At 54.2% G+C, this 25165-nt stretch overlaps 9 protein-coding genes across 9 annotated transcripts; 7 read left to right on the forward strand and 2 right to left on the reverse strand.

Annotated features, from left to right (window-relative positions):
• Positions 1 to 1647: 1647 nt before the first annotated feature.
• D7B24_004139 (uncharacterized protein) lies at positions 1648 to 4504 on the forward strand (the record flags this gene model as incomplete). The annotated part of the gene is made up of 5 exons (XM_028638313.1): positions 1648 to 2261; positions 2313 to 2925; positions 3215 to 3274; positions 3503 to 3551; positions 3612 to 4504. The coding sequence occupies 5 exons, from the start codon at positions 1648 to 1650 to the stop codon at positions 4502 to 4504; spliced, it is 2229 nt and encodes a 742-aa protein (XP_028496933.1).
• Positions 4505 to 5577: 1073 nt separating this feature from the next.
• On the forward strand, positions 5578 to 7501 carry ALDH4A1 (Delta-1-pyrroline-5-carboxylate dehydrogenase, mitochondrial; the record flags this gene model as incomplete). The annotated part of the gene is made up of 4 exons (XM_028638314.1): positions 5578 to 5724; positions 5784 to 6256; positions 6317 to 7266; positions 7329 to 7501. The coding sequence occupies 4 exons, from the start codon at positions 5578 to 5580 to the stop codon at positions 7499 to 7501; spliced, it is 1743 nt and encodes a 580-aa protein (XP_028496934.1).
• A 746-nt stretch (positions 7502 to 8247) lies between these two features.
• Positions 8248 to 9650, forward strand: D7B24_004141 (uncharacterized protein; the record flags this gene model as incomplete). The annotated part of the gene is made up of 2 exons (XM_028638315.1): positions 8248 to 8457; positions 8541 to 9650. 2 exons carry the CDS (start codon positions 8248 to 8250, stop codon positions 9648 to 9650), a joined length of 1320 nt encoding a protein of 439 aa, XP_028496935.1.
• A 254-nt stretch (positions 9651 to 9904) lies between these two features.
• D7B24_004142 (uncharacterized protein) lies at positions 9905 to 13131 on the reverse strand (the record flags this gene model as incomplete). Its single annotated transcript, XM_028638316.1, has 11 exons — positions 9905 to 10440; positions 10497 to 10680; positions 10736 to 10911; positions 10964 to 11237; positions 11292 to 11686; positions 11732 to 11839; positions 11896 to 12108; positions 12190 to 12302; positions 12488 to 12744; positions 12801 to 12882; positions 13013 to 13131. 11 exons carry the CDS (start codon positions 13129 to 13131, stop codon positions 9905 to 9907), a joined length of 2457 nt encoding a protein of 818 aa, XP_028496936.1.
• Positions 13132 to 14587: 1456 nt separating this feature from the next.
• On the forward strand, positions 14588 to 16251 carry D7B24_004143 (uncharacterized protein; the record flags this gene model as incomplete). Its single annotated transcript, XM_028638317.1, has 5 exons — positions 14588 to 14731; positions 14792 to 15053; positions 15126 to 15302; positions 15366 to 15757; positions 15829 to 16251. 5 exons carry the CDS (start codon positions 14588 to 14590, stop codon positions 16249 to 16251), a joined length of 1398 nt encoding a protein of 465 aa, XP_028496937.1.
• Positions 16252 to 17189: 938 nt separating this feature from the next.
• D7B24_004144 (uncharacterized protein) lies at positions 17190 to 17708 on the forward strand (the record flags this gene model as incomplete). The annotated part of the gene is made up of 1 exon (XM_028638318.1): positions 17190 to 17708. The coding sequence occupies one exon, from the start codon at positions 17190 to 17192 to the stop codon at positions 17706 to 17708; it is 519 nt and encodes a 172-aa protein (XP_028496938.1).
• Positions 17709 to 17854: 146 nt separating this feature from the next.
• On the reverse strand, positions 17855 to 18675 carry D7B24_004145 (uncharacterized protein; the record flags this gene model as incomplete). Its single annotated transcript, XM_028638319.1, has 2 exons — positions 17855 to 18555; positions 18609 to 18675. 2 exons carry the CDS (start codon positions 18673 to 18675, stop codon positions 17855 to 17857), a joined length of 768 nt encoding a protein of 255 aa, XP_028496939.1.
• Positions 18676 to 20375: 1700 nt separating this feature from the next.
• D7B24_004146 (uncharacterized protein) lies at positions 20376 to 21691 on the forward strand (the record flags this gene model as incomplete). Its single annotated transcript, XM_028638320.1, has 6 exons — positions 20376 to 20534; positions 20614 to 20692; positions 20759 to 20902; positions 20955 to 21068; positions 21129 to 21323; positions 21396 to 21691. 6 exons carry the CDS (start codon positions 20376 to 20378, stop codon positions 21689 to 21691), a joined length of 987 nt encoding a protein of 328 aa, XP_028496940.1.
• A 2453-nt stretch (positions 21692 to 24144) lies between these two features.
• On the forward strand, positions 24145 to 25050 carry D7B24_004147 (uncharacterized protein; the record flags this gene model as incomplete). The annotated part of the gene is made up of 2 exons (XM_028638321.1): positions 24145 to 24199; positions 24251 to 25050. 2 exons carry the CDS (start codon positions 24145 to 24147, stop codon positions 25048 to 25050), a joined length of 855 nt encoding a protein of 284 aa, XP_028496941.1.
• Positions 25051 to 25165: the final 115 nt, after the last annotated feature.

Here is a 25165-nt window from a genome sequence, read left to right on the forward strand (position 1 = left end):
AGTCTTCCTAATGTCCGCCGTCGTGGTCAAGATCCTCGTCAGATCCTCGTCCTCTGTACCCGAAAAACACGGAGGAGCACCCTTTTGGCATAATCAAATGTCCTTCGATTGGCTATTCGCGACGATACCCGTCGCATTTCCAACCGAGTCTGGGGAAACAAGCTTGGCATGCCAATCGGCGCACGATGCGAATCCGAGGACATGTGCCTCACGACCCTGAAGCACTGCATCCCTGGTTGTTGCGCGGACGACACTGCGAATTTGGCTCGTGGCGTTGCTTGCTGCATAGCGTACCTTATTCGGACACGCTGCAAAATGCACCTCATACTACCTGACTCACCAGATAAAGACGGGATCCCCGCGCCCTGCTGAACTTAAATCTTTAATGTAACGAGTGGAGTGTAACGGTCAAATGAACAGGGACCCCTGCAGCCTTCGCAGCAATTGATCCATGCCAAGGCCGTAGCCCTATCATGTTGCTAACGCCACCTGAGACAATCAGGCCGTGGCGGCCGTGTACCTTACTGTAATGTTACGTGGGGAGTCCACAACAGTCAAGTCGATGAAAAGGTTGTCGGAGTCGTAGCAATTGGTGGTGGCATTCACTCCGAGCCAAGTAGCCCGCGTATTCCAAAGCTAATAGAATGTAATGGCCTGCCATATGGCCTGACCTACCGCCTGTTTGCCACGTCTGACCTGTAGACATTTGCCTAATATTGCGAACACAATGAACAGAACGGTCACGTGCTCCCAGAATCACCAGAGCTCGGTGAGCATCGCCCGGTGACTTTCTATCCCATTCACGGCAAGGTACAAAGGTACTCACAGAACAGTAGCCACTGACCAAAGCGACTAATATTTGTTGGTGGTATTCACTTGGGGCTTGCAGGGCATTCACCTGTTGCCAGGTGGCCTGTGCCCTGGCACCTCCCATAGCTTAGTTCCAGGCACCCTCCTGCCTACAGAATAGCTTCCCAATACACACCTTTCTTCTCAGACCCTTGACCCCCCAACAATATTCACATGATTGGGGGGAGTAACTTGCAGAGGTCTACCTACGCCTCCCTGTAGAAGAGGGCATCTTGCTTTGACATGTTAAATTAAGGGTTTTAGCTACCGCCCGTCACCGCGACCACGATTATATCATTTTCACTTGTCTCTTGAAGTCTCTGTAAGTTTCTGGTCACCCAAATTGTTTCAATGGTATTTTAACTTTCCACATAGTCATCGCCGAGCCCTCGACAACCACATGACGTTTCCTGGGGCAAGCTTCCTTCCAGTAAGTACCTACCTAAGGTACCTATAGTACCTGGGCAACGGGAGCGTATCCCGTCCCACGCTTTCCGTCTTACGGCATCCTTTCCGATGAACACCTTCTCATGGTGTACGACTTTCGCTGCAGAGCCCCATGACGGCACCACCTTATCGCTAGTCCGTCTTATCCCGCCTTTGAATATTTGTATTCCCGTGCTAGCTAGAGGCATATCGAAACGGCCTCATTGATCCGTATGTATCAACGGATTGGGTACCGATGCATCGGCATCTGATTACGATGAACCTGTTAATGGGGCAGGATGTCCCCCCTTCAACAAGCTCGACTTAAGATTCTCTAGACGACGTCTCAAAGCGAGGTAAATCATAACTACCATGAGTCGCAACACAAAATCAGCAATGATGCAGCTTAACAGAGCCTGGCCACGTATCAGTTCTCCAAGAGCCCTTCCCGGCATCACCGCTTCCCCAAGCAGGAGACAAGTCACCAGCCTCGCTGGAAAACCAGCCCAGACGGGAGAAAGGTCCCCAGAGCTGACAAAAGCAAAATCACCACTTTCCGTCCTCCCAAGTACTGTCCTCCTAAGATCTTGGTTCCTCGCCGCCATCTCATCCAAGCCCTATCTCCTCCGCGCTTCGCTGGCGTGCCTGTCATGGCTCACAAGCACGTCTGGCGGCATTTTCTTCAACGTGAACAAGAATCCCGTCTTGAATTTTGTTCTGAAGAATACCTTTTACAAGCAATTCTGCGCCGGAGAGACGGCGTCCGAGGCGAGGAGCACCCTTCGACAGATGAAAGACTTTGGATTCCGGGGGACGATTCTCACCTACGCTAAAGAGACCTCTTTTGATCAAGTAACCAACAAAGTCCATCGGCAAGGGGCAGCAATTGAAACAGACAGGGGCGAATGCGAATATCTCGGGCCCTGGGCCGAAGGGACACTCGAGACAGTCGATTTGCTGGGTGATGGCGATCAGCTCGCTCTCAAGTAAGCCAGGGACTCCCGCTTTGAGATTGTCGAAGACTAACCCAAAGATAGGCTGACTGGAGCTGGTCCTCTCGTCTGCGATGCGTTGACCGCAGGACGGCTTCCACCCAAAGCGATGATGGACGTGCTCCACGAGATTTGCCGTCGGGCAAGGAGCAAGAATGCTCGCATCATCATCGACGCCGAGTCCCAGCATTACCAAAAGGGCATTTTCCTAGTGGGAATGGAGCTAGCCCACATCTACAACCGCGACGGCTGTGCACGGATTTACAATACGTATCAGGCGTATCTGAAGAGCACGGCGGCAACCCTCGACACACACCTGAAGCAGGCCGCCGAGGAAGGGTTCACGCTCGGCCTGAAGCTCGTCCGCGGGGCCTACATGTCTTCAGACAAGAGGTCTCTGATCCACGACACGAAGCAGGACACGGACAATGCGTACAACGCCATCTCGCAGGGGGCGCTCAAGTGTGAGATTGGGAGGTTCGGTGCGCCGGGCGGGCTCCCGTTCCCGTCGGTCAACCTCTTTCTTGCGAGTCACAACAGGGAGAGCTTGATGGCTGCGCACAAGACACACCAGTCCCGCGTGCAGCTGGGCCTGCAGACTGTTCAGCTGGATTTCGCCCAGCTGCATGGCATGTCTGATGATCTCAGCTTTGATCTGGTGCAGATGGGGGCACGTGGCGACCATACACCGGGTGTATACAAGTGCTCCACATGGGGTACACTCGGGCAGTGCCTGGCTTATCTGATGAGGAGGGCAGCGGAGAACAGGGATGCGGTTTCGAGGAGCAGTGATGAGTACCGAGCTCTGAAGAAGGAGATCCGAGGACGGCTTGGGTTTAGGCGTTAGTTACCTAGGTACGTACCTTCCCTGCGTACAAAGGTACCTTGATCAAGAATACAGGCTATCAAGATGCGTCGGAATCATGTCTGACTCTGTGGCTAATCAGTGCGATAAGTCGGGAGACGAGCCGTTTATGCCCGACTCTTCGCGCGAGAAGTATTGCGTAGTGAAGTTAGGCAGAGAGGACAATGCCGATGTAGTGCGGGGATGCCGAGAAAAGCGCGTCACGGCACCACCCCGGCTTCTGCTTCCGCCTCGGCCTCCAGCCCCCGCTTCTCCAACGGTTCAGTGTTGTCTCTACACGTTGATTCCCCAACATATATCTAATATAACGGTCAGAACTAAGAAAGACCGTCAGAGCGTCTTTCATCCAACCAGCTGCAAGTGAATCGAGATGGGAGTTGAAGACATGGATGGCTTGACGCTGTGTATGCTGGGCTGTGGTATGTTGCACACCGTGTGCTTTCGGAGACCATCCCTCCTTCTGACGTGTCCAATTCCAGGAAACCTGGGTCTCGCGATCCTGCAGAACCTTGTTACCCCCCCTGAAACGGCAGATGCCACAAAGCTGCCCATCCAGCGCTTCACCGTCTGTGTCCGCAGCAGCGCAACTGAACAAAAGCTAGCAGATAAGTTCCGCACCAACGCAGACACCGTCACCGTATCTTCCGGCAAGAATCTTCAAGCAATGAAGAAAGCCGACGTGATTATTCTCGCAGTCGATCCCGCCGATATAGCATCCACCCTTAAAGAGCAAGGTGTAGCTGAAGCCTTATCGTCCACTAATAACGGCCGCCCAAGGCTCCTCATCAGCGTCGCCGCAGGTTGGACTCGGCAGGACCTCGAAAAGACCATCTTTGGCACGCCAACCAACAGTTCCAATGCAAATAGCGGTCGTACATGGGTTATACGGACGCTGCCCAACGTTGCCGCCCAAGTAGCCCAGTCCCTGACCGCCGTTGAGATATCGGATCCCGCCCCCCCAGACTGGGCCCTTGAGCTGTGCGACACCATATTCAATCAGATTGGCAAGACGGTTCACATTCCTCCAGCTCTCATGGACGCTACGACAGCCTTGGGTGGCTCGACCCCCGCCTTCTTTGCTGTCGTCTGCGATGCCCTCATCGACGCGGCCGTCGCTGTTGGCGTGCCCCGGCCTCTGGCCCATACTATGACTTTCCAGTCTATGCTTGGCACGGCTACAATGATGCAAGGTGGCCTTCATCCCGCCTTACTCAAGGATCAGGGGACTTCTCCGGAGGGTTGCACTATTGGAGGACTCATGGTCTTGGAAGAGGGCGCAGTTAGGGGGCATATCGGCAAGGCCTTAAGGGAGGCTGTCACGATCGCTCGGCAGATGGGCAAGAACCCTCACGTCAACGATACTCGTCAGTAGGGGAGTACTCATAGGGGGATCAAGGGTTCTTGCTATTGATACCAAGAATATGCACCAGCGCTGCGCATGGATTCTCGTCAGGCAGCATCGTTTTGGGACTCACTGGGCCAGTCGGGCAGGATGAATGATCTGAAGACTGTCAGGGCGTAGCGGAACAGAATGCCATTACCGGCGCTGTCGTAGACATGTCTAAGCCCTTATTCGTAATTTTGGGTCAAGGTAATCAACGCTGCTTCCTGGAGCGAAAATGTTTCCGTGGCTTGCATCTGCAAGAAACGAGCATGCTTCTAGACCCCGAGAGGAACGTTGACCATAAAGTCCGACAGGAAGACTATTGGTGCCCGAGATGTTTTACCTGTGAGCTCCTTGTAAAGAATATTGGTTCTAATTGCCACAACGCAGGTCGTCGCGTACGCCAACATGATTCCCGAAGGCTTTGACGTGATGAAGTGCCCTGGCTTCCTCAGAGTAGCGACCCTGATCGATGTTAGGGTGCGAAGTAGAATCTGGCCGGTTGTCGCTTGCGCCATGATGGGCCGAAACAAGGGCAGCTTGGGGCATGTTGCTTTGATATGAGGCTTCTTGGTAGCTTGTCCATGATTGTAAGTATTGGAGATATCAGCGCCGCGGCTAGCCCACCGCCGGCGGATGCGATGTCAGCCGCGAGTGGTCTAGTAAGATGGGCTGGCGGACTCCTACTTCTTCCCTCCACCCGAAGATTCAGTGATCACGGTGGTGAGGGGCAGGACACGATCCAGTCGGGTCAGCCGCCGTCATGCGGAACCCCATCTCCGATACCCCTTCACCGGCCGGGTCAGCATCCGACAGCGCCCCGCCCGAACCAACTCCGCAGAGGGGCCGGGAGCTACCCTAATTTCTGCTATCATGGCTCCAGGGTCAATCGAATGTCAGCTTTGCTCTACAAGATCTCGAGCTTCGGCCTTTGGTTTGTCTGATTTCAAGAATACACTTCTTCTGTTCGTGTTTGTTTTGGTCCGCCAATGCACTCGTTGGTTTTCACCCGCAACTGAATAATTCATCCCCGGTACCTAGCAAAAGTAATTGCCGTCAACATGCTCACAACGAAAAACCTGATCCGTTCCGGCACGACCAGACCTGTTGCCTTCAAGATTTCGCCTTCGACAACCGCTTTGGCTGCGCAGAAAAGAACAAATGTCACATTGCCTTTCACTCTTCCTGCTGCCAGAAATGAGGCCAACGTGTGTTCCCCTTCCCGCCATGTAGCTAATCCGATTACTGCTGACACTATGTACGTAAGCCAACATATGTCAAAGGCTCCCCTGAGCGATCCAAGGTAGAAAAAGCCCTCAAAAAGCTCCGATCAGAGCTCCCGGTGAAGAGCGGAATCTTCTACGATGGCAGAAGCCAGAAGATCTCCAGCTCCGACGACCAGGTGATGCCGTCGGAGCACCAGAAGGTCTTCACAAACTACCCGCTCGCGACGAGGGACCAAATCTCAGCAGCAATCGAGGCGGCCCTCGGCGCGAAGAAAGAATGGGAGGAGACTCCATTTGTCGACAAGGCGGCCATCTTCCAGAGGGCAGCCGAGCTGGCGACGGGTAAGTACCGCTATGAGCTCATTGCGGCCACGATGTTGGGCCAGGGCAAAAATGTCTGGCAGGGCGAAATCGACGCGGCTGCCGAGCTTGCTGACTTTTTCCGCCTAAACTGTCACTATGCGGCTGAGCTTCATGCGCGGCAGCCCACACGTGGCTCCGACGGTATTTGGAGGTAAGCAATAATCTCGATCATCCTTGTACTTTGTAAAAACCGTGCTAAAACAAAGCACAGTCGTCTCGATTACCGCCCTCTCGAAGGCTTCGTCTACGCTGTGTCGCCCTTCAACTTCACCGCCCTCGGAGGAAGCCTGGTGTCTGGTCCAGCACTGATGGGCAACGTCGTGCTCTGGAAGCCCTCACAATACAGCATCTATGCCAGCCAGATCGTTTACAACATTCTCTTAGAGGCCGGTTTGCCGCCCAACGTCGTCCAGTTTGTTCCAGGTGACGCCGAGACAGTCACCGACGTTGCGCTCAGCCACCATGACTTTGCCGGCCTCAACTTCATTGGGTCTTCGGACATCTTCCGGTCTTTGTACGGCAGAATCGGCGAAGGTATCGCGAAGAAGACATATCGCGAGTTCCCCAGAGTGGTCGGTGAGACTAGCGGCAAGAACTTCCACCTCGTCCACAACACCGCCGACATTCCCAGCGTCGTAAACCACACCATCCGTGGCGCTTTCGAGTACCAAGGCCAGAAATGCTCGGCCACATCCCGAGCTTACGTCCCTGAGTCTCGTGCAGAAGAGTTCATTTCCCTTCTGAAAGCCGGCGTCAAGGACGTCACGATGGGCAGCCCAGATGGCGACATGGGCGCCTTCATGGGTCCCGTGGTTCACCGTCGATCATTCGACAAGATAAAGTCCATCATTGACGCTGCAAACAAAGATTCTTCTTTGAAGCTGCTTGCTGGTGGGACCTACGACGACTCGGTTGGTTTCTACATCAGCCCAACCGTCTACCAAGCCGACTCGCCCGACCATAAGTTGTTCAACGAAGAGATCTTCGGGCCCGTCTTGACCATCCACGTGTACAAGGACGCAGATTGGACCAACCTCTTGAAGAGCGTCGACCAGAACGGCGGTGGATTAGCTCTCACCGGCGCCGTCTTCTCCACGGACCGTCGTGCCATTCGAGAGGCCGAAGATGCCCTCCGGTACTCGGCTGGCAACTTTTACATCAGTAAGTCAAACTCGCAGCTGGTTCCCTCTTGCCTAGGAGCAATGCTGACAATGACTGAATAGACTGTAAGACCACGGCTGCTCTCATCGGCCAGCAGTCATTCGGCGGTGCTCGTGCCAGTGGCACCAATGATAAGGCAGGTAGTTCCGACATTCTGCGCCGCTTCACCAGCCCGAGGATGATCAAGGAGGAGTTTTTCCCTCTGGAGGAGTTCAAGTACCCCAGCAACGATTGAGGGGAGTAGTAGCTGGTGTTTACGATTAGTTAGAGCTATGCATATCATTCTGGAAAGGTATTTCGGGTGATTTTGTCAGATATTGAGCATTTCTTGGTTGGAAAATCACATCACTTAATTATTAACGCACAATGATGCGTTTCGGCGTGACGTTTTTTTTTGTCAATGAAATATTTTGAGCTTCGAAGCTGGTGCGGCCATGTTGATTTTGTCAACGATAAGCTTCTAATTGTATCGAATGATGTTCAAAGTCATGATTCTGTATCAACACTGGTGTCTACAGCATCGTCATGTTTTGGAAGACTCTAGCCATACATGTTTCGTAAATGGCGTTACCCTCAACACATCAAGAGCCGCTTGCACGGCCCCAACCTGCCAGTTTCCTTATTCGTAGCCAAATGTCAGACAATCAATACCCTTGGCTGACGGAGGAGACGAAAGTCCGGGACAATCAGCGCCTTTGGCTGACGCTGATAACGGAAAGGCTTCCGCGTAGACCCATAAATTAACTCGGGTTCGTCTCCGACAAGGTTCTCGAAAGCTCGGCATCTGTGGGTGGACTCACCGGCCGGCTCCTCCGACCCTCAAGCGGGGATACCCCGTCGCTGATACGGACATCGGATCGCTGCGGTTGAACCGTTCCATTGTACAAGTCAATCCCTACAAATGGAAGGTGTAAGGATTACCACGTAGTAGTCTCGAGCAGCACTAGTCGTATCACAATTATCCCCCCCCCCCTCAAAATCATGCCCCTCCTCAAGTCAGATCCCATCGTAATCGTCGGCGCGGGTGCCTTCGGTCTCTCAACAGCCTTACGTCTTCTCGAGGCTCGCTTCATCAACATTACAGTGTTAGAAAAGGATGACACTCTTCCGTCAAGGTTCTCAGCCGCCAACGACCTGAACAAGATAATTCGAGCCGAGTACGAGGACCCTTTCTACACAGAGCTCACACTGGTACGGAATCGAGCCCTGATCCCGCTTCCCTGGCAGGGATCAGATTATGTGCACTGTCGTAACCCGTAGCTAACCTTTCAAAGGAAGCGATTCGCGCCTGGCAAACTCCCCTTTTCGCACCTCACTTCCACCAGACCGGCTTCCTGCACTGCGTCTCAGGCAGTGCGCCAGAAAGAGCCGCAGCGACTCTAGCCCGCTTCCACGACTCGGCCAAGCGGGATCCGTGGATCGAGAAGCACGTGGTCCCCATCGAAGGACCGGAAGATATCCGCCAGCACACCTGGCAATATAATGACGGCCCGCTCACAGGTTGGCGGGGGTATCTCAACCGTCTTGGCGGCTACGCCCACTCAGCCAACGCGCTGCTAGGCGTGTATCGATTCCTCCGCGAGCGAGGCGTAAAGTTCTACACAGGCGACCGCGGCGCCGTGACGGAAATCATCTACAACGAGCCCTCCAACCCAGCTACCCCGCGGAAGAGCACCGGTGCCAGGACGAAGACAGGCGACTTCCCCGCCAAGCTCGTCATCGTTGCCGCAGGCGCGGCTGCCGCCCGCCTCGTCCCAGAATGCGGTCAGCACGTCGTCGCCAAATCATGGTCCGTGGCGCACGTTCAACTGACCGACGACGAGGCCTCGGCCCTGCGCGGCGTGCCCGTGACCTATGCCCGGGATCTCGGCTTCTTTTTCGAACCGGACCTCAAGACGAATCTGCTCAAGCTCTGTCCCATGGGTGGAGGATACGTCAACACGGACCCCGAAACGGGCGTCTCGCACGCACCTGAGGTGCCGGGCGAGAACAGCTTCATGCCGCCGCATGACCAACGGCAGGTTCGCCGTCTGCTTGCGCAGACGCTGCCGGCTCTTGCTGATAGGCCGCTTATCAAACAGTCTCTGTGCTGGTTTGCTGATACCAACGACTCGGACTTTATCATCGACTATGTACCCAACACGGATTCAACAGTGTTGCTCATGTCGGGTGACTCTGGCCATGGGTTCAAAATGTTTCCCATTGTTGGCAATTGGGTCAGGGATATGCTCCTCGCCACCGATGGCAAGCAGCCTATCTCGAAGTTCAGGTGGAAGGCCCCCGTTTCGACTGAAGGCAAGGACTGGGGCGGTGCAGTGAGCTGGCGCTTGGGAGCTACCAAAGAGTTGAAGGACCTGACGAATCCTAAGAGCTCCAAATTGTAGGTTTGAAGAGTAGGTTTAAAGAGGGCGCAATGTAGCCCGTGAGTTTTCTGATTCACCACCTCTCTCCAATTATAGATTCTGAGAAGCATACAGTAGCATCAATCCCGAATGGCTCCCATTCGAGTCCATGATTCTGTGAAATGTTGACAATATGCTCAGCATAACGATAAATGCAGGCGATACCGCTCCGACGCCCCGATGACGAGTCAAATGTCCCTCCTTTCATACAATGTCTGCCGTTCGCGATACTTCTTTCAATGCTGTCCAATACTGCTATGCTCCATGATCGTTTCACACATCCAAGCCATGTCTTCGTCATCAATGGCATCTGCCACGCCCATTATCTGCTCCTTGCTGAAGCCAGCCCCAAAGGTATCTCCTAGCATGGGATCCACAATCTGTAATCTCGATGGCCCATCATCAGCCTGAAGTTGCTCATACACGTCGCCAGCCGGGCCTCCTGGTGCCAAGTCTGCCGGAGGCACATCAGGCTCATTCGGGTCGTCGTGGCTCTGTGTTGCTGGCGCTGTGGCATCGGCCCCTGTTGCTTCCGGCCTGTGAAGGGGGGCCACAGTCCCAAAAAGTTCCAGTAGCTCATCCAACTGCAGAAGCTCGTCTTTGCGGAATTTGGCCACTTGGTTTCCGCAGCTAATCATATCATCAAAAACGACAAACGCCCTCTGCAGCCATATCCGACCCCCATTGATAAACTGCGGATCTACGGCTGGGCCGAGGAGCAGGTTTGTAGTAGATACGAAGATGGCTTCAGTGTCATAGGGAAAGAATGCACCTGGTGAATGAGCCTCCCAGAATTCACGTGAGATGCCGAGTTGAGCGATGACTTACCGAGCAGGCCCTGATTCATCAAACACTCGAGAATGGAGACCATGGTCTGAGAAGACTCAATACACATTCTTACGAGGTTTCGTACTGTTGGTAGAGACTCCAAAGTGTTGAAGTACTCGTTGAATGAAGCGAAGCGCGTCTTGAGAAGGTAGAAAAGAAGCGGTCGCGTCACGAGCGTGATGCACTAAACGATCGGTCAGGACACCTCGACTTCCATATGGCTCAAATCAGTGCGTTACCCTGTGATATAGCAAATGCAAGTGAGAAGCTGTCCTGGAGATTCCGTTCATGGTTTCCTTCGGCTGAAGAGGGAACGCTGTCTTGAGCTCCTCTGCAACATCGGCTATGTTACCGAGAATTTCTTTGGCCCGAGAAAGGTATTTCCGATGCAAGTTTCCTCCGCCCCCGTAAAGTCCTAAGTCAGGTGCTTAATAATGATGCCACGAATATGCGACTGATGCTCTTACTTTTGTTGATGTCAGCGATGTTGCGGCACAGCTTGACTTGCATCTCAAGCGTCGCCATTCGCTGCATCTGGCCGTCAAACTTGGGCAGAGGGCAGTTGACGTCGTCGTCTTGGATCGTCAGCGGGAGACCCATCAAGGACGTGAATTCACGGTCCAGTATGTAGACCGTCCACCATGCCCGCCGACAACGTTCTACGTAGCGATCACCAAGCTCCAATGGCGGCATTTCGGTGTGCCAGCCTTGAAACAGCGATATTCTCAGGGCCTCCCCAATCTTGAAATACTGTTATCTCGCGTTCTATTCACGTTGAAATGCACCTTTTCTTACCATAGAGTGGGCGTAATGGCGATGATCGATGCATTGTAGGCAAAGTGCTGCGCAGCAGAGAATCTCTACCGAGAGAAGCGGCTGCTGGATGAGAGCTCCAGTATTAGGGAACTGCCGAAATACTGATAGCAGGAACTCTTGTCCAAAAGGTAAGTCACTTCCGTGCCGTCGCGACTGAAACGCCTTTCCGAGTGCAATGACGAGGCAAAAGTGGATGTACCACAGGCCAGCGGATGCAATGTCGGGGGTCGGGTTTGCGTAGAACTCGTGACACGATTCCATAAACTCCGCCGTGTCGAAGAGGTGAAACAGCTGACAGCAGTTGAACTGAACTGTGTTGATCAAGAAGATGGCGTGGTCAAGGGTCGGGAGTTCGGGCAGAAGATTCGGGTCGTCTGAACCCATCTTGAGGCGTCCCCAGTCGATTTCATAGACGCCGCCATCAAAGATAAGAGCCTGTGGAGGCGCCGGAGAGTTGCAGACTTGCGAGTGGGTAAGATTCAGAACGCGGCGAGTGAAGGACCAGTTGGAAGAGGTGCCCAGGTAATCTGGCTGTCAGAATCATGTCGGATAGCCAGTGGTGGTGCCAGCCTGGAAGACTCACATGTGACTCCCGCAGCGGAAGTCGTGAATTCCGCATGTCGGAGCGAAAGAGGATTCTCCACAGCAAGGGAAGCTGGTTCAGTGTGATCTGGGGACTCTTGTAGCGCTGGCGCTTGGAAACCTGTGTCCTCCGACCTTGGCGTGGCATACGTGTTGGAGGGGCCGCCTGCTGCTTCCTGCTGTTGCACTGTCCCATTGACAGACGAACTTATTTCTAGGTAGTTCAATATATAGTCAGCTCTGGTCTTGTGAGTTGACGATGAATCCGAGATGCGATCTTCGGTAGGGTGCTTACCCTCTTCGTTTGAGCGTTGACCTGCCCGTTCACCAATTGGTGATCCACGAGAATCCCTTCTCTGACGGCGATGTTCCGCTTCTTGGACAGAATTCTGAAGATCCATGAGATAACTACAGAGACCCATGATCAGGAGTGTTCCGATGAAGCTGATAAACTGCATGCTCCTACCCTCTCGTCACAACGATCTTCTGGTCGCGCTGATCAAACTCGCAGGCCACCCTCCTCTTCGAGCAGCCATCGCAAGGTTGGAGGCCGGAACATTTGATCTTCAAACGACGGCAGCGAACACACCTACACTTGAGTCAGACGAACTCGGGTCTTGCGACTGACAGGCTGTTGAGCACAGGTAAAATGATACATACGCATTCGACGTTCGCTTGGAGACACGGTCTTGCGATCGGGCCGCGCCAGTCTCCATAGCTGCACTCCCTTCGCCGGCACTTGGTCGTCGGTGTGGCATTGAATAACAAGAGGTCTAAGGCGAGACAAATGTCTGTCGACCAGGCGAGAAATGATGATACTCAGCCATAGATTGATCGAGGGTTCACCCGGCTATTGCTATGGTAGATGTTTGGCAATGATAAGAGATGGATACGCTGGAAACGTACCAATGCGGGGTACGATGGGGGTGTTGGGGGGCCATGACTCGCCTGGGTACCGTAGGTAGGGACTTTGTGACGAACGGCCTCCCTACGGAGGTGGCCGTCAGGCGCGACACTTCAGCGTCTCATGGGTGCCTGCCATTCTTAAGTTGGCCTCGAGGTTTCCTGCTCTATCACGCGTTGAGGAGAATGACTAAAAATGAAGCATCACGTCTTACCAGAGGGCATCGTCACTTGGACCCTTGATTGACCTCAATCGAACTGCAAGTCTTGATTTCCTCCTATCTGCCTGGTTTTGTGGAAGCAGGATCTTATCCCATCGCTTGCCACTTGACATGACCTGGTTTGCCTACGGTCTTAGATCCTTACCTACCCCGAGTGCAAACAGTCACGAAGCAAATAGTCGACGACTTGACCGACGTGGAAAATTCCATATATGGCATCTTTCAGCGTTCTTTAGCACACCTCCAGGTGCTGTTTAACAACAGACGATGGCAATGCACGACTTCAGCGCTGGGCATGCAATAAACCTACCTCAGGTACCCCCTAAGATACCTAGAGAGGTAAATAGTTACCATCCTGCCAAAACCTCGCTGCGACTTTACCCTCCCATAAGGGTCTACAGTAAGGATGTCGACAAACTGCATTCCAGTCGGCCTGCCTCCCTTCATGCGACAGCCAGGTTCACCCTCGTACTGCGCGGTTGGTCGTGGTGTTGTGCAGAGCGAAAACAACCATCCATACACCACACCACGCTCACTTCAGTGCCATGCAGTGTTTCTCTGGACCAGTGATAAGAACCAAACATCTATCAGCCAGTTGTACAAGAACCGTCGTCGTCCGCAAGTACTGTCAAAAGTGCCGTGATAATGCTCCGACATGTTCAGCTGCAGCCAACAATCAGGATGCGGAGCGTGCGGTGAGAATCGGAAGGCAGGCACATGGCCGGCATCTTAAACTCGGCGCGATGACCGCCGGCCAACTTTGAGTCAGGTCGACCAACTTCTGCGAAAGATATGACCCGCTCAATGCTCCTCCACAGGGCGGCACACCGCAATGCTTGACTGTCAATCAAGCTGATGGCAGATCAGAAAGGAGAGTCGATCCTGCTATCATCACCCCTCGCTTTCCTGCCCCGCCGGATCCATTTCCGTCTACCAGCTCCACTATCGCGGGCTGGGATGCAGCTTCACCATTGTTGGTCATCGCGCGGGTTTTGTCTACCTAAAGTTAGGTAGGGGGGCTGAGACGGTTTGACAAGCCACCGGCGCATCGCAGTGGGCCTCAAACCCCATGGGGAAGCGCAACGCTATCAAGCCTGACGTTCTTCAACGAGGAGAGCCGTTGACGATTCGGGCGTGGGCTTGAGGGTGTTGCGATGCAAAACATACGACATCGGGAGGTGACCCGTTCCTTGGACGTAACCTCGGGTGGCCTTCCGTGATCCACACCACCCCGGCAGACGATAGCTGGAATGCCTTTCGAAGACGCTAAAGCGTCATGTCTGGGAGAAGTGGAACGGCCGGCCGGAACGGCTGCTTTTCGATTGCAGGGAATGCTGCTGCTTCGTGTGCAGGTATCTTGATTCATGAATACAGTGAGGCGTTGATCATAATGTTATTGTCTAAGCTTTCTTCGGGCCCCCCGTGGTACGGTCTCATATATCTTCAGCCCGGGCCTTGATTACTGAGGGACACATGGAAAACATGCTTTCCCCAGGCTTCATTGTCTAGTTCTGCGTTCCCATTTCCTCAAAGTCCTCGTGTGACGATACGTCCAATACATCAGACAATATGTTGAAAACATGGAGTCGCAAGTCTCAACTGCAAGAAAGTGGTTCGCCTTCCTCCGAGGTCGGTGAGGTCATCGATGATCCTGCCTCATCTCACGATGCTGTCTTTGGCGACATATCGGGGAAAGGCCCCAACTACCGAAATGTGAGCCTTTCCCCATGTTTGTGAATGACCAATGAGGGCAGAACGTCTGATGCCAAGTAGGTGGGATGGCTTGGTACTGTAGCCCTCATGATGAAGACACAAATCGGACTTGGCGTCCTGTCGATCCCCGCGGCGTTCGACACGCTGGGTATCGTCCCGGGTGTCCTCGTCTTGTGTGCCATTTCTGCCATCACGACATGGTCGGACTACATCGTCGGCGTCTTCAAGCTTAAGCATCGCGAGGTGTACAGCATCGATGATGCTGGCCAGCTCATGTTTGGCCGCATCGGTCGGGAGGTTTTGGGCGTTGCGTTCTGTCTTTGTAAGTCATGGACCTCGCATGCGAGGAGGAAGTTCTGAGCACTGCTAATCGTAGAAGACTGGATCTTTGTAGCTGGATCGGGCATGCTGGGCATCTCCATCGGCCTCAATGCTGTGTCCACCCACGGCACTTGCACCGCAGTATTCGTCGCCGTGGCCGCCATCGTTGGGTTTCTCTTCGGAAGCATCCAGACCCTCGGTCGCATCAGCTGGCTTGCATGGATCGGTCTGATTTGCATTCTTTCATCCAGTTTGTCTTCTTCAGGACCCATGTGATGCCAATCTGAGCTTCCTCTGACCTCCTCGCTCGCAGTTCTCACCGTGACTGTCGCAGTCGGCATCCAGGACCGCCCCGCGTCTGCGCCGCAGACTGGCGAGTGGTCCTCTGACTTCAAGATCATCAACCACCCATCCTTCACCGAGGCAATCACGGCGGTATCCGCCATCGTCTTTGCGTTCGCCGGCACACCTGCCTTCTTCGCCATCGCGTCGGAGATGCGCGACCCCAAACTCTACACTCGGTCCCTCATCATCTGCCAGTCAGGCGTCACGGCCATCTACATTGCGATCGGCTGTGTTGTGTACTATTTCTGCGGCTCGTTTGTGGCGTCGCCTGCGTTGGGGTCTGCCGGAACAACCATGAAGAAGGTGTGTTATGGCCTGGCTCTGCCGGGCTTGATGGTGACGACCGTTCTCGTGATCCATGTGAGTCCTCCCCCTCACCCGGCCTTGTCTCGCCTTGGTCAGGTCCCAGAAGCCGAGCTGATTCCGAAAAGCTTCCTGGAAAATACATGTTCGTCCGCTTCCTCCGCGGCACCAAGCACCTCGCGTCCAACACAATCATTCGCTGGGCCACTTGGTTCGGGTGCACTTTTGGCGTGACGGCCATCGCCTACATCATCGCCAGCGCCATCCCCGTGTTCGGCGGCCTCGTGTCCCTGATCGGCGCGCTGCTCGGTACCTTCCTGTCGTTCATGCCAATGGGTTGCATGTGGCTCTACGACAACTGGGCCAGGGGCAAGACGGAGAAGACGTGGAGCTGGAGGCTGATGGTTCTCTGGAGCGTCTTCGTCATCGTGTCTGGTACATTCCTGATGATTGCGGGAACGTACGGGTCTGTCGTGGGTATCATGAATTCATACAAGGAGTCTGGAGGTTCGGCGGCGTTTTCGTGCGCTGATAACTCGAACTCGACTTGAGTAGGCGCGGCTATGGCTCTGAAAGAAATCCTCCTACAACTGTCTCGGTGAAGTGTTGGTGAAGATGGCAAGGCTAAATTCCTATCCAAAGCGACCGGCGAACATGCTTGGTCGATGATACGGCAGCATATTGTCATGGTAGCTGAAGGACGCGTCATTTTGGAATGCGAGTTGCGAGCTCGTTGTTGGGTGGCTCCTGGCATCTGCTTCAAAAGACCTCTCAAAAGCCCGAGCCCGGACCTTATTCGCGACACGGCTTACTCCCAAACGTGCAGCTAGCCTCCTTTTGACTGTCAGTACTTGCCAATCAAAGGAGTGTGGCACTTGGATCAAGAGCCGCGCCTCCCTGTCTTACGCAGCTTCAGAGGAAGAAGAAAAGCTGATGCCGAAGCGAGAACCGCCCGCCCGGAAGTGTGACGATTAGCCCGAGGAATCATGCCATATAAATGTATACATCACATTGCACTGATATGCGCCCCTTGTAGCCCAGATTTCTTTTGGCGGCGGCACTGGGATTTGCGAGGTGATTGTTGAGGAAAGCGCCGAGGTTGTAGGTAGATTGTCATCGTGAGAACGGAGTACGGTGGAAATTCGGAACTGAACAGAAGCAGACGACACAAGCAAGACAATTCGTAAACTGGGCATAGCCCCGTTATGCATGGCAACTTTGGGGTCGTCCTTCAGTGAGTACCCTAGAGATGGTGATGATCACCACGTGTGCAGTATTCACCGACCACACCAGTCTGACACCGAGCTCACCGAGCGTAAGGGCGTCTTTGACAGAGTTCCCCTCACAACGACGTAATGCCTGATGCTTGCTATAAAAAGGGCCAAAACGAAAGAAAAAGAGTCAACTTTTAGTAGAAAGTTTTCTACACAGCATACCGTTGCAAAGAAAAAACTCTACTCAAAGTTACATTGTTGCCATCACCAACACAATGTCCCTCGGACCAATCCCCGACACCATCACCGGCAGCTGCCTCTGCACAGCCCTCCGCTACAAAATCACCTTTCCCCCTTCCCACGACTTTGCCGCAGCCAGTCGCCTCTGCCAGTGCACCCAATGCCGCAAGCAGACAGGCGGCCTTTTTCTCGCCGTCTTCTTCGTCCCCGCCTCGGCCCTCACCTGGACGACGCCAACCGAGGCGCTCAAGACATACTCCGCGACGCCGGAAGCGCAGCGCGGGTTCTGCGGAAGCTGCGGATCGTTTCTGTACTGGAGGTCTGACGAGGGCAAGGTGAGCCTGTCTATCGGGACGGTGGATCCGCTGTACCTGTTCGGCGAGGGGGCGGCCGAGAAGGGCGGGGACGTGCCTGAGGGTGGCTTCGGCAAGGCACTCTGCAACGGTCTGGGGGGTACAGAGTGGTGCTTTAATGAGGTGAAAGGGGTGACGGATGATATGCCCTTGTTGCATGCTGGGGAGCGATATCAGGAAGACTCGGATGTGGTGGGCTAGCATGATTCGACCGGGAGAGTTTGATATAATCACATGTTGCAAATTTAGAATATCCTATCACAAAATGGTAAAACACAGATCGACTTCTGTGGGCTACCGTCATCTCGACGTCCCATTTCTCGTTACTACTCATGGTTGACAGAAGCTTATGTCTGGCGACGCATCCTACCAATTGCGCTGTCCCAGCTTCGCCGCCAGGAATCGGCGACGCGATGATCATCGCTAGTTCGCAATCCCAGCCCGTCCAAAGGCTTCCCTTCCGTCATGACGGCCCGGTACCGCCTATATCCCTCAGCCACGAGCCTGCTCGCCTCCTCGCGATCACCGCCGACAATGCCAGCTTCCATCAAAGCCTCGGTTTCCTCGACCCATCCCTTGACCTGCATAAGCTCGAGCTCCTCATTTTTCAGCTTTTGCATAAGCCCCTGTCCCTTGACGAGAGCCATTATGCCCGCGACGGTGGTGTTTGTCGCTCCGAGGATGGTGATGCTGACGGCGTGAATCGCAGATGAGGGTCCAAGGGCCGTGAGGACCGCACCGATGATGATCTGTGCGATGTGGCAAGCGTAGATGGTAGCAGTGAGAATGCGACGCTGCCACTTCTTTATCGCGTGCTCGCGGAGGATAGAGGCGTAGATGCCGGTGGACGGGGCCGTATGACTGCGTTCGAGGTCACCAGTACCGGAGGAGGCAGCGGCTCCGGAGTGGATGCCCAGAGCACGGCGGAAGAAGCGCAGGTGCTCGGCGTTCGGGCCTTGCGTTGAGCCCACTACGGAGAACGACGGTCCCGCGACGATCTCGGACTTGCTGAGGCGGCTGGCGGATGGGTCGCGAGAGCCTGGAGGATCTGGATGTGGTCAGCATGATTAGCTCGTTGCATCAACCTGAAAGGGAATGCACCTTTGAAGGGCAACAATGGAGAGCGCTCGCTCGATGGCGAGGGAAGTCTGAATTGCGGGCTTGCCATGATAGCTTTAGAACGAGACTGTTGGTGATGTAGGTACAAAGGACACCTGGGTTGTCGGAGATGCACAAGCTACGTATCCCCTTATAGGCTACACTATTTTCGCATCCAAAGTGCGTCTTCATGACAGTTCTTAGGCTCGACTTTGGAGGGTATCAAGACCACATCAGCGGGACAGGTCAAGGGTTCGCCTTTGTGAATTGAGTAGGACATGTCCACGAGAGCGTTCAGCTCCCACGAAGCTCCAGTCACGGCTACTGCTTTTCCATGTTTTCACTGGCCCGCTCTTACAGCTGCCAAACCTCGATAGCAAAAGGTTGGCTCACGCGACACCCTCCTCAGCAACATCACGTGGATGCATCGATTGTAATAACGAAAAGAGGGGAAGCGGTGCTGATCGTGTGTACCCTGTGTGACCTGCAATCTCTTCCAATGTTCCCGTTTGTTCTTGAATGGTCAATAAGAACTAGGCAGACCGACTGTGATGAATATGTTGTACGGATTCTCTTGCTGCGTGTTCTCGGCCTTGCTATGGGCTTGTTTGTCTGTTGACAGCGGACGAGGTCACCGAGGGTTGCGACAGAACAAGCGCCTGGGGGTGTGACCTGTCCCACACCGGAGCAAGTCGGCCAGAAGATGTTACGCTGTAATCGATACCACACGGTAACTCTGTAAAGGAATAAATTTAATAGCCTGGTAGGCTCTAACGTCATCACTGTCCCGTGATTGTGCCATAACCGCCTATTCTTGATTGTGTCAGGAGGTTACGCGACCGTGCTGTCTCCTGTCCTCGGAATAGTAGGTACTTACGCTAGACGAGGAATGGAAAACAATCCAGGAATCCACGGTCTTTTACAGCCTAGAACTTACTGGGGTGCGCTAGGCTAGAAATGGAAAACAATCCTCTGGGATTTAGCCTCGTTTGAGAGCAATAGTGTCTCGTTAGCTCCCTCCGATTGTTTCCCTCATCTGAACGCCTATCAGCAGATCAACTACAATACAAGCCATTCAATATTAGCAGCTGCACAACCGCAGGATAATATCAGCAATGTATCGCGGCCGCGGTGTCTTCAATCCCAGTGAGCGTTCTTGTACGTATCGTCACATTGTCTATCCCCACACGCTTGTGGCTTACCAATAGAGCACGCCGTCAGCCCTGGAAAACTCTCGCCGTATATATTACTCCAACCTATCGAACAAGCAAGCGCCCTCGGTCCCGCCACTGTGGTGTTCAAGTACAGCGTATCAGCCCCAGACATGACAAGATGCGTGCGTCTCGACCTGGTAAACAAGAGTTGATTGCGCTAGATAAATTAACCCTGGATCAGAAAGATATCCGTTGACATGTTGAAATTGTCGCCATAACGTCCGATGGAGCAATAGCCAATGATCATACAGTCATGTCGAATAGAGAAAGCACGCAAATTCCCCCACGTCATTGCTCCGTAGTAATGCCGGCTAGACAGTCGTAGCACTACACCAGTCATAGGCATTAGTTAACACCATAGGATGGACCTGAGCGGACATAGCTTAAGTCCTAGCATGAGTCCGTGGTTGCCAAGCCTCCCGGAACAAACCTTCGCTATCGCTGTGAGAAGTATAATAGAGGGTACGATCCTGACCTGCGCCGCAGCTCAGAATTATGAAGCCAATACATCTGTTATCTCGTTTTTGCTACGACACGATTCATTGCAACCAACAAAATGGTCAGAACGCTTCCCTTCGCGGACATCGAGGTGCCGGTCCCTGGGTTCGGTGCCATGGGTCTCAACTTTGCCATGGGCGCGAACCTGAGCCCTGAGGAAGCCGAGCCAGTCCTGCTGAAGGCCATCGAACTGGGATGCACATTCTGGGACACAGCTGTAGGTCGCCAATGCTCAACGCCCCAGCTCGACATATTCGCTACAAGCCAGTGCAAAATATTAACAGGGTTACCTCAAGGTTGTCTACAGAGCCGGCATTAACGAAAAGCTACTTGGCAACTTCATCAGGAAGCATAACGTTCGCGATAAAGTCTTCGGTGAGGGGCCAGCGGCCCATGTCACATCCCAAGCACAATATCACTGACGGATGGCCTGATGGCTAGTTGCCTCCAAATGCGGGTTTGACGTCTTCGGCGGGTCTGGACGCGTTACCAACTCGGCGTCTCACATAAAAGAGTATATTGAAGGCACGATCGAGAGGCTTGGGTTCGCTCCGGACCTATATTACCTGCACCGCATAGATCCTGGTACGTGGACTTGGCCAATATGCCATGACCTAAACTAGGCTGACTCCAGCAGCTACCCCCCTCGAAGAGTCGATTGCTGCTCTCGATGAAATCAGAAAGGCTGGCAAGACCAAGTACATTGGACTTTCGGAATGCTCAGCAAAGACACTCCGTAAAGCGAACTTGAGTAAGCTTACGGCCATTCAAATTCAATCATCGCCACTAACAGAGGCTCCGTAATTCGCAGTTGCCAAGATAGACGCCGTCCAAGCGGAATACTCCCCTTTTGAAACAGTCCACGAGACGAACGGCTTGATCGATGCCTGCAAAGAGCTCCACGTTGCCTTTGTAGCATTCAGTCCCCTAGGCCACGGTTTCCTTGTCGACGACTTCCAGTATAAATCCCCCGAAGACTTTGCGCCGGATGACTTCCGCCGCGTCTGTAAGTTGTCCTTGATATTGGAGCACAAGCAGACGAAACGAATCGAGTCTCTAATGTCTGGTGAACATATAGCTCCTAAATTCCAGGGCGAAAACTTTTTCAAGAACAAGGCCATCGTGGAAGAGATCAAGGAGCTTGCGGTTCGGAAAGGGTGCACTTTAGCTCAGATTGCTCTTGCCTGGGTGGCAGCTCAGGGCTTGATCTCCATTCCGGGAACGACCAAGGTCAAGCGTCTGGAGGAAAACTGGGCATCCAGGGACATCGAACTCACGGAGGACGACAAAGTGGCTCTGCGTAGCATTATCGACAATGCCAAGCTTCATGGTAAAAGGTTCGACGCTGATCACGAGGCGACGGTTGGAAATTAGAGATGTAAACATCCGCAATTGCCAAGCCAGGTTGAATTTTGCATGCGGAAGAACGTTAAAGAAATTAAACCGCTCGCACTCCCCCAGCAATTCTTCCGAGCTAGGCACTCCTACAGTTGTACCTCTCTCACAGCAGCAATTGTTACTGTGATTGTGTAGGAAATCGGACCACTCATGTTGTTGAATGTATTGCAGCAAGTATCGCTGCGTACAAATATGTTATGCATAGCCCAAAAACGAAACCAAAAACCCAGAATCGACGTCTAACGCTTGCGCTTTCCTAAAGATTCTGTCAATTGATTTTTCCCTCCTGAACAGTCCGAGGCAGTATGATATCAATCCCACGACAGTGGATGTGGAAGGGAATACAAGGGAAATCTCTCCAGAGGGAATTTTCAGGGAAAGAGACCCGCCCTGATGCGCTAGGTTTACATCCGTTTGAGACCCTCGATTTCGGCCCTTTGGTTCTGCTGGAACCCCATCATGTGTGAGTTAAAGGCTTTTCCCTGTTTTTGAGTCCGCATGTTGAAGGTCGTATGGGCATACGTCAATCCGAACCATCTGCATTGATGCTTCCGATCTGTGAGTCCTACGGGAGCCTTTTACCAGGCCAATCCTATGCCATGGCCAACTCTCCTCCTCCGGCCTCCCATGCCACTACATCCGTCGAAGCCTTTCCTAGGTCCTTGCAGTGTCATGATGGCGGCTGCTGGTGCCTGCACCTACCTTTTCGACAATGGCAAGTCCATCAACACGCTCATTCAGTTCACTTGTTCCTTCTGCCACGAAGGCCCTCTGTGTTGTCCGGCAGTGCCGAACTTGTAAGACGAAAGGTGTGCCATGTCTTTGCAGATCCAACCACGCGTATGATGTGCTTCAAGTGGCGAGGCTTCCCTACCTCAACCTCATTAGGAGACGGGGGATTCCTCAAGAAGCTCGAAATGTAAACCTGCGGGGTGCCTGTTGATGACGATGTGCGTCGGCTGGCGGGGCAGCCCCTGGCTGCACCCCCTTTTCACAGCATGCGCAGGGCGGGATCTGCAGACAGCCCGGCCGGAGATTTCAATCAGGTTGGCAGAGGTGTGGGGGGACCAGTCACCAGCCGAGATCGACAGCATAAAGTGATGGCGTGAGGCTGTGACAGAGACTACACGTGTCGACTGCAGGCGGCTGTGTTTGTGCTGGTGGCTCGAAAAACGAATCAAAGTATGGCAGCTTCACGAGGGAAAGCAAGGTCGGAGTGAGAGAGGTTGGACGAATTGATAGATACGATACTGGAAGATGCAGGGTGGAGAGGCAGTCAGCCGCTAGGTTGTAACGATGGCTGGGGGGGGGGGGGCAGGCTTCGTGCTGATCGAGGGACAAGGGCAGCTGACAGTAGCACCAGCTGCGCTATGTGAGACGCTGCAAGGCCCCTAGATCCGTCGGGGTTGTTCCGGATAGCGCGCCTCCAGTGCGGTCCCCTTCGCCTTGGGGAAGAGGGGCACGGGAGGCTGGAATTTCAGGGGCCTGATCGCTGGAATGTCCTCAAAACCGACAACACAAACAGAACCCCTCGGCCATACCACCACACCGACATCCCCCCCGGCACCTCTACTGACACTGCCCAGCACCGCAGGGATTGACAGACTCCTTTGTTTGGGAGTGGCTTCTTCTGGTCTCGGATTTACATCCTTCCCATGCTCCTGGCCATGTGCCCGTCGTCCGACCGCCGAAGCAAACAAACAGAGCCTTGCCCCTAGACAGGGAAATGGGAGGAGGCTGGTGATGCGCTGGCCGTCGTGTCGATGCAGCATCGAAGGCCTCGACCGCCTTCCCAGGTACCATACATGTACAACGACAACATTGGTCCGGCCTCTGATCTGACAGCCAAGGACAGCGCAGCCATGACGACGACGACACCTCAGCTGCATGTCACGCTACTCTATCTCACCTCTCCCCCTCTGCCGTCGAATCGTGGGGCGGCGGGCCCTTCCCTGCGTGCCCCTCGCGTCCCGAGAGACATCGTGATTGGGGATCTGCCACTGCAATGCCTCGTCGGGCCAGAGCACGGTGGATCGGGCGACCCAAGCACAGGATCCGATTCCCTGACTGACGTCGCTCGACACCTCGTCCAACGCTAATTGCTGATGGGACACCCTTTTATTGGGGAGGATCAATGGAGGTCTTGTCGCGGAACCGGTCCAGGGGAGTCGGTCAATGGCTTGTGGACCGTCATGCTGCTCTCTCGGACTGCGCATTGCGTATAACCCTGGGTCCCTCCCGCCGCCATGTCTTGAGGTTTGACAGGTTCAACAATCGACGACAAGGCCTGTCTGCTGCTGCTCCTCCCCAGATTCTCTGATTCCCGTACGAAGTTCGGCAAGGCGCCATTGAGGCATCATCAAGACCACCCAACTATCCTTTCATCAGTCAAACGCGAAGCCTCTCCTCGCGAAACAACACCTTTCAAGATGCCATCTACGCTTCGTCTTTTGCAATGCGTCTGCCTTCTGTGGGCTACCACATGTATGCTTCATTCACTTGCCTCCGTACTAATCATTACTAACATATCTTCAGCTGATGCGGCTCCTACCCCAGCCCCCATCCATGAGCCTCGCTTCAGCGCCCTGGTCGCTGGCAACGTCTCCCTCCGCATCATGCCCCTCGGCGCCTCCATCACCTACGGCGAGGGCTCCTCCACTGGCAACGGTTACCGCCAGTACCTAAAGGACCTCCTCAACGCCGACGGTAACCCCGTTGACTACGTCGGCTCTCGTCAGGGCGGCGACATGGCGGACAACGACGTTGAGGGCTGGCCCGGCTACCGCATCGCCCAGGTCACGGAGAAGGCCAAGGAGTCCCTGCCCGACACGCTGCCGAACCTCGTGCTCATCAACGCCGGCACGAACGACTGCATCCAGAACAGCGAGCCCGAGACGGCCGGCGACAGGATGCTCGAGATGTTGCGCGCCGTATGGGCCGCCTCGCCGCGCGTCAGCATCGTGCTGAGCACGCTGCTCGTCAACAAGGTCGCGTCCGTCGATGAGTGCGTCCGCGGCGTCAACGAGCAGTTCCGCGCCCTCGTCGAGGCCCAGCAGGCCATCTCGAAAAAGGTCGTCCTCGTCGACTTCCACGCGCCCGAGGGCCCTACCCTCGATGACCTCGTCGACGACATCCACCCCGGCGACGCCGGCTTTGAGAAGATGGCTGCCATTTGGTTCGAGGGCATCAAGGACGCCGCGTCCCGGGGCTGGGTCGAGGAGCCTCAAGTCCTGCCGGGGAACGAGACGAAGCGCAGCACCCTCGAGGCAAGGGTTGGTGCCGCTCTGCGCTCGGCGACGACGGGTGCAAGGGAGCACGCCAAGGCCATGCTCTGAAAGGGCGGAGTGTTACTATAACACGGCGGGGAGCAATCATTGAAATTTCTACGGCGTTCAGGATAAGATGGGTGAAACGTCACGAAGCAACGCGCCAGAGTGCCGCATGGGAGGT

This window comes from Verticillium nonalfalfae (genome assembly GCF_003724135.2).
Source record: "Verticillium nonalfalfae strain VnAa140/NRRL 66861 chromosome Unknown scaffold_23, whole genome shotgun sequence".
NCBI lineage: Eukaryota > Fungi > Ascomycota > Sordariomycetes > Glomerellales > Plectosphaerellaceae > Verticillium > Verticillium nonalfalfae.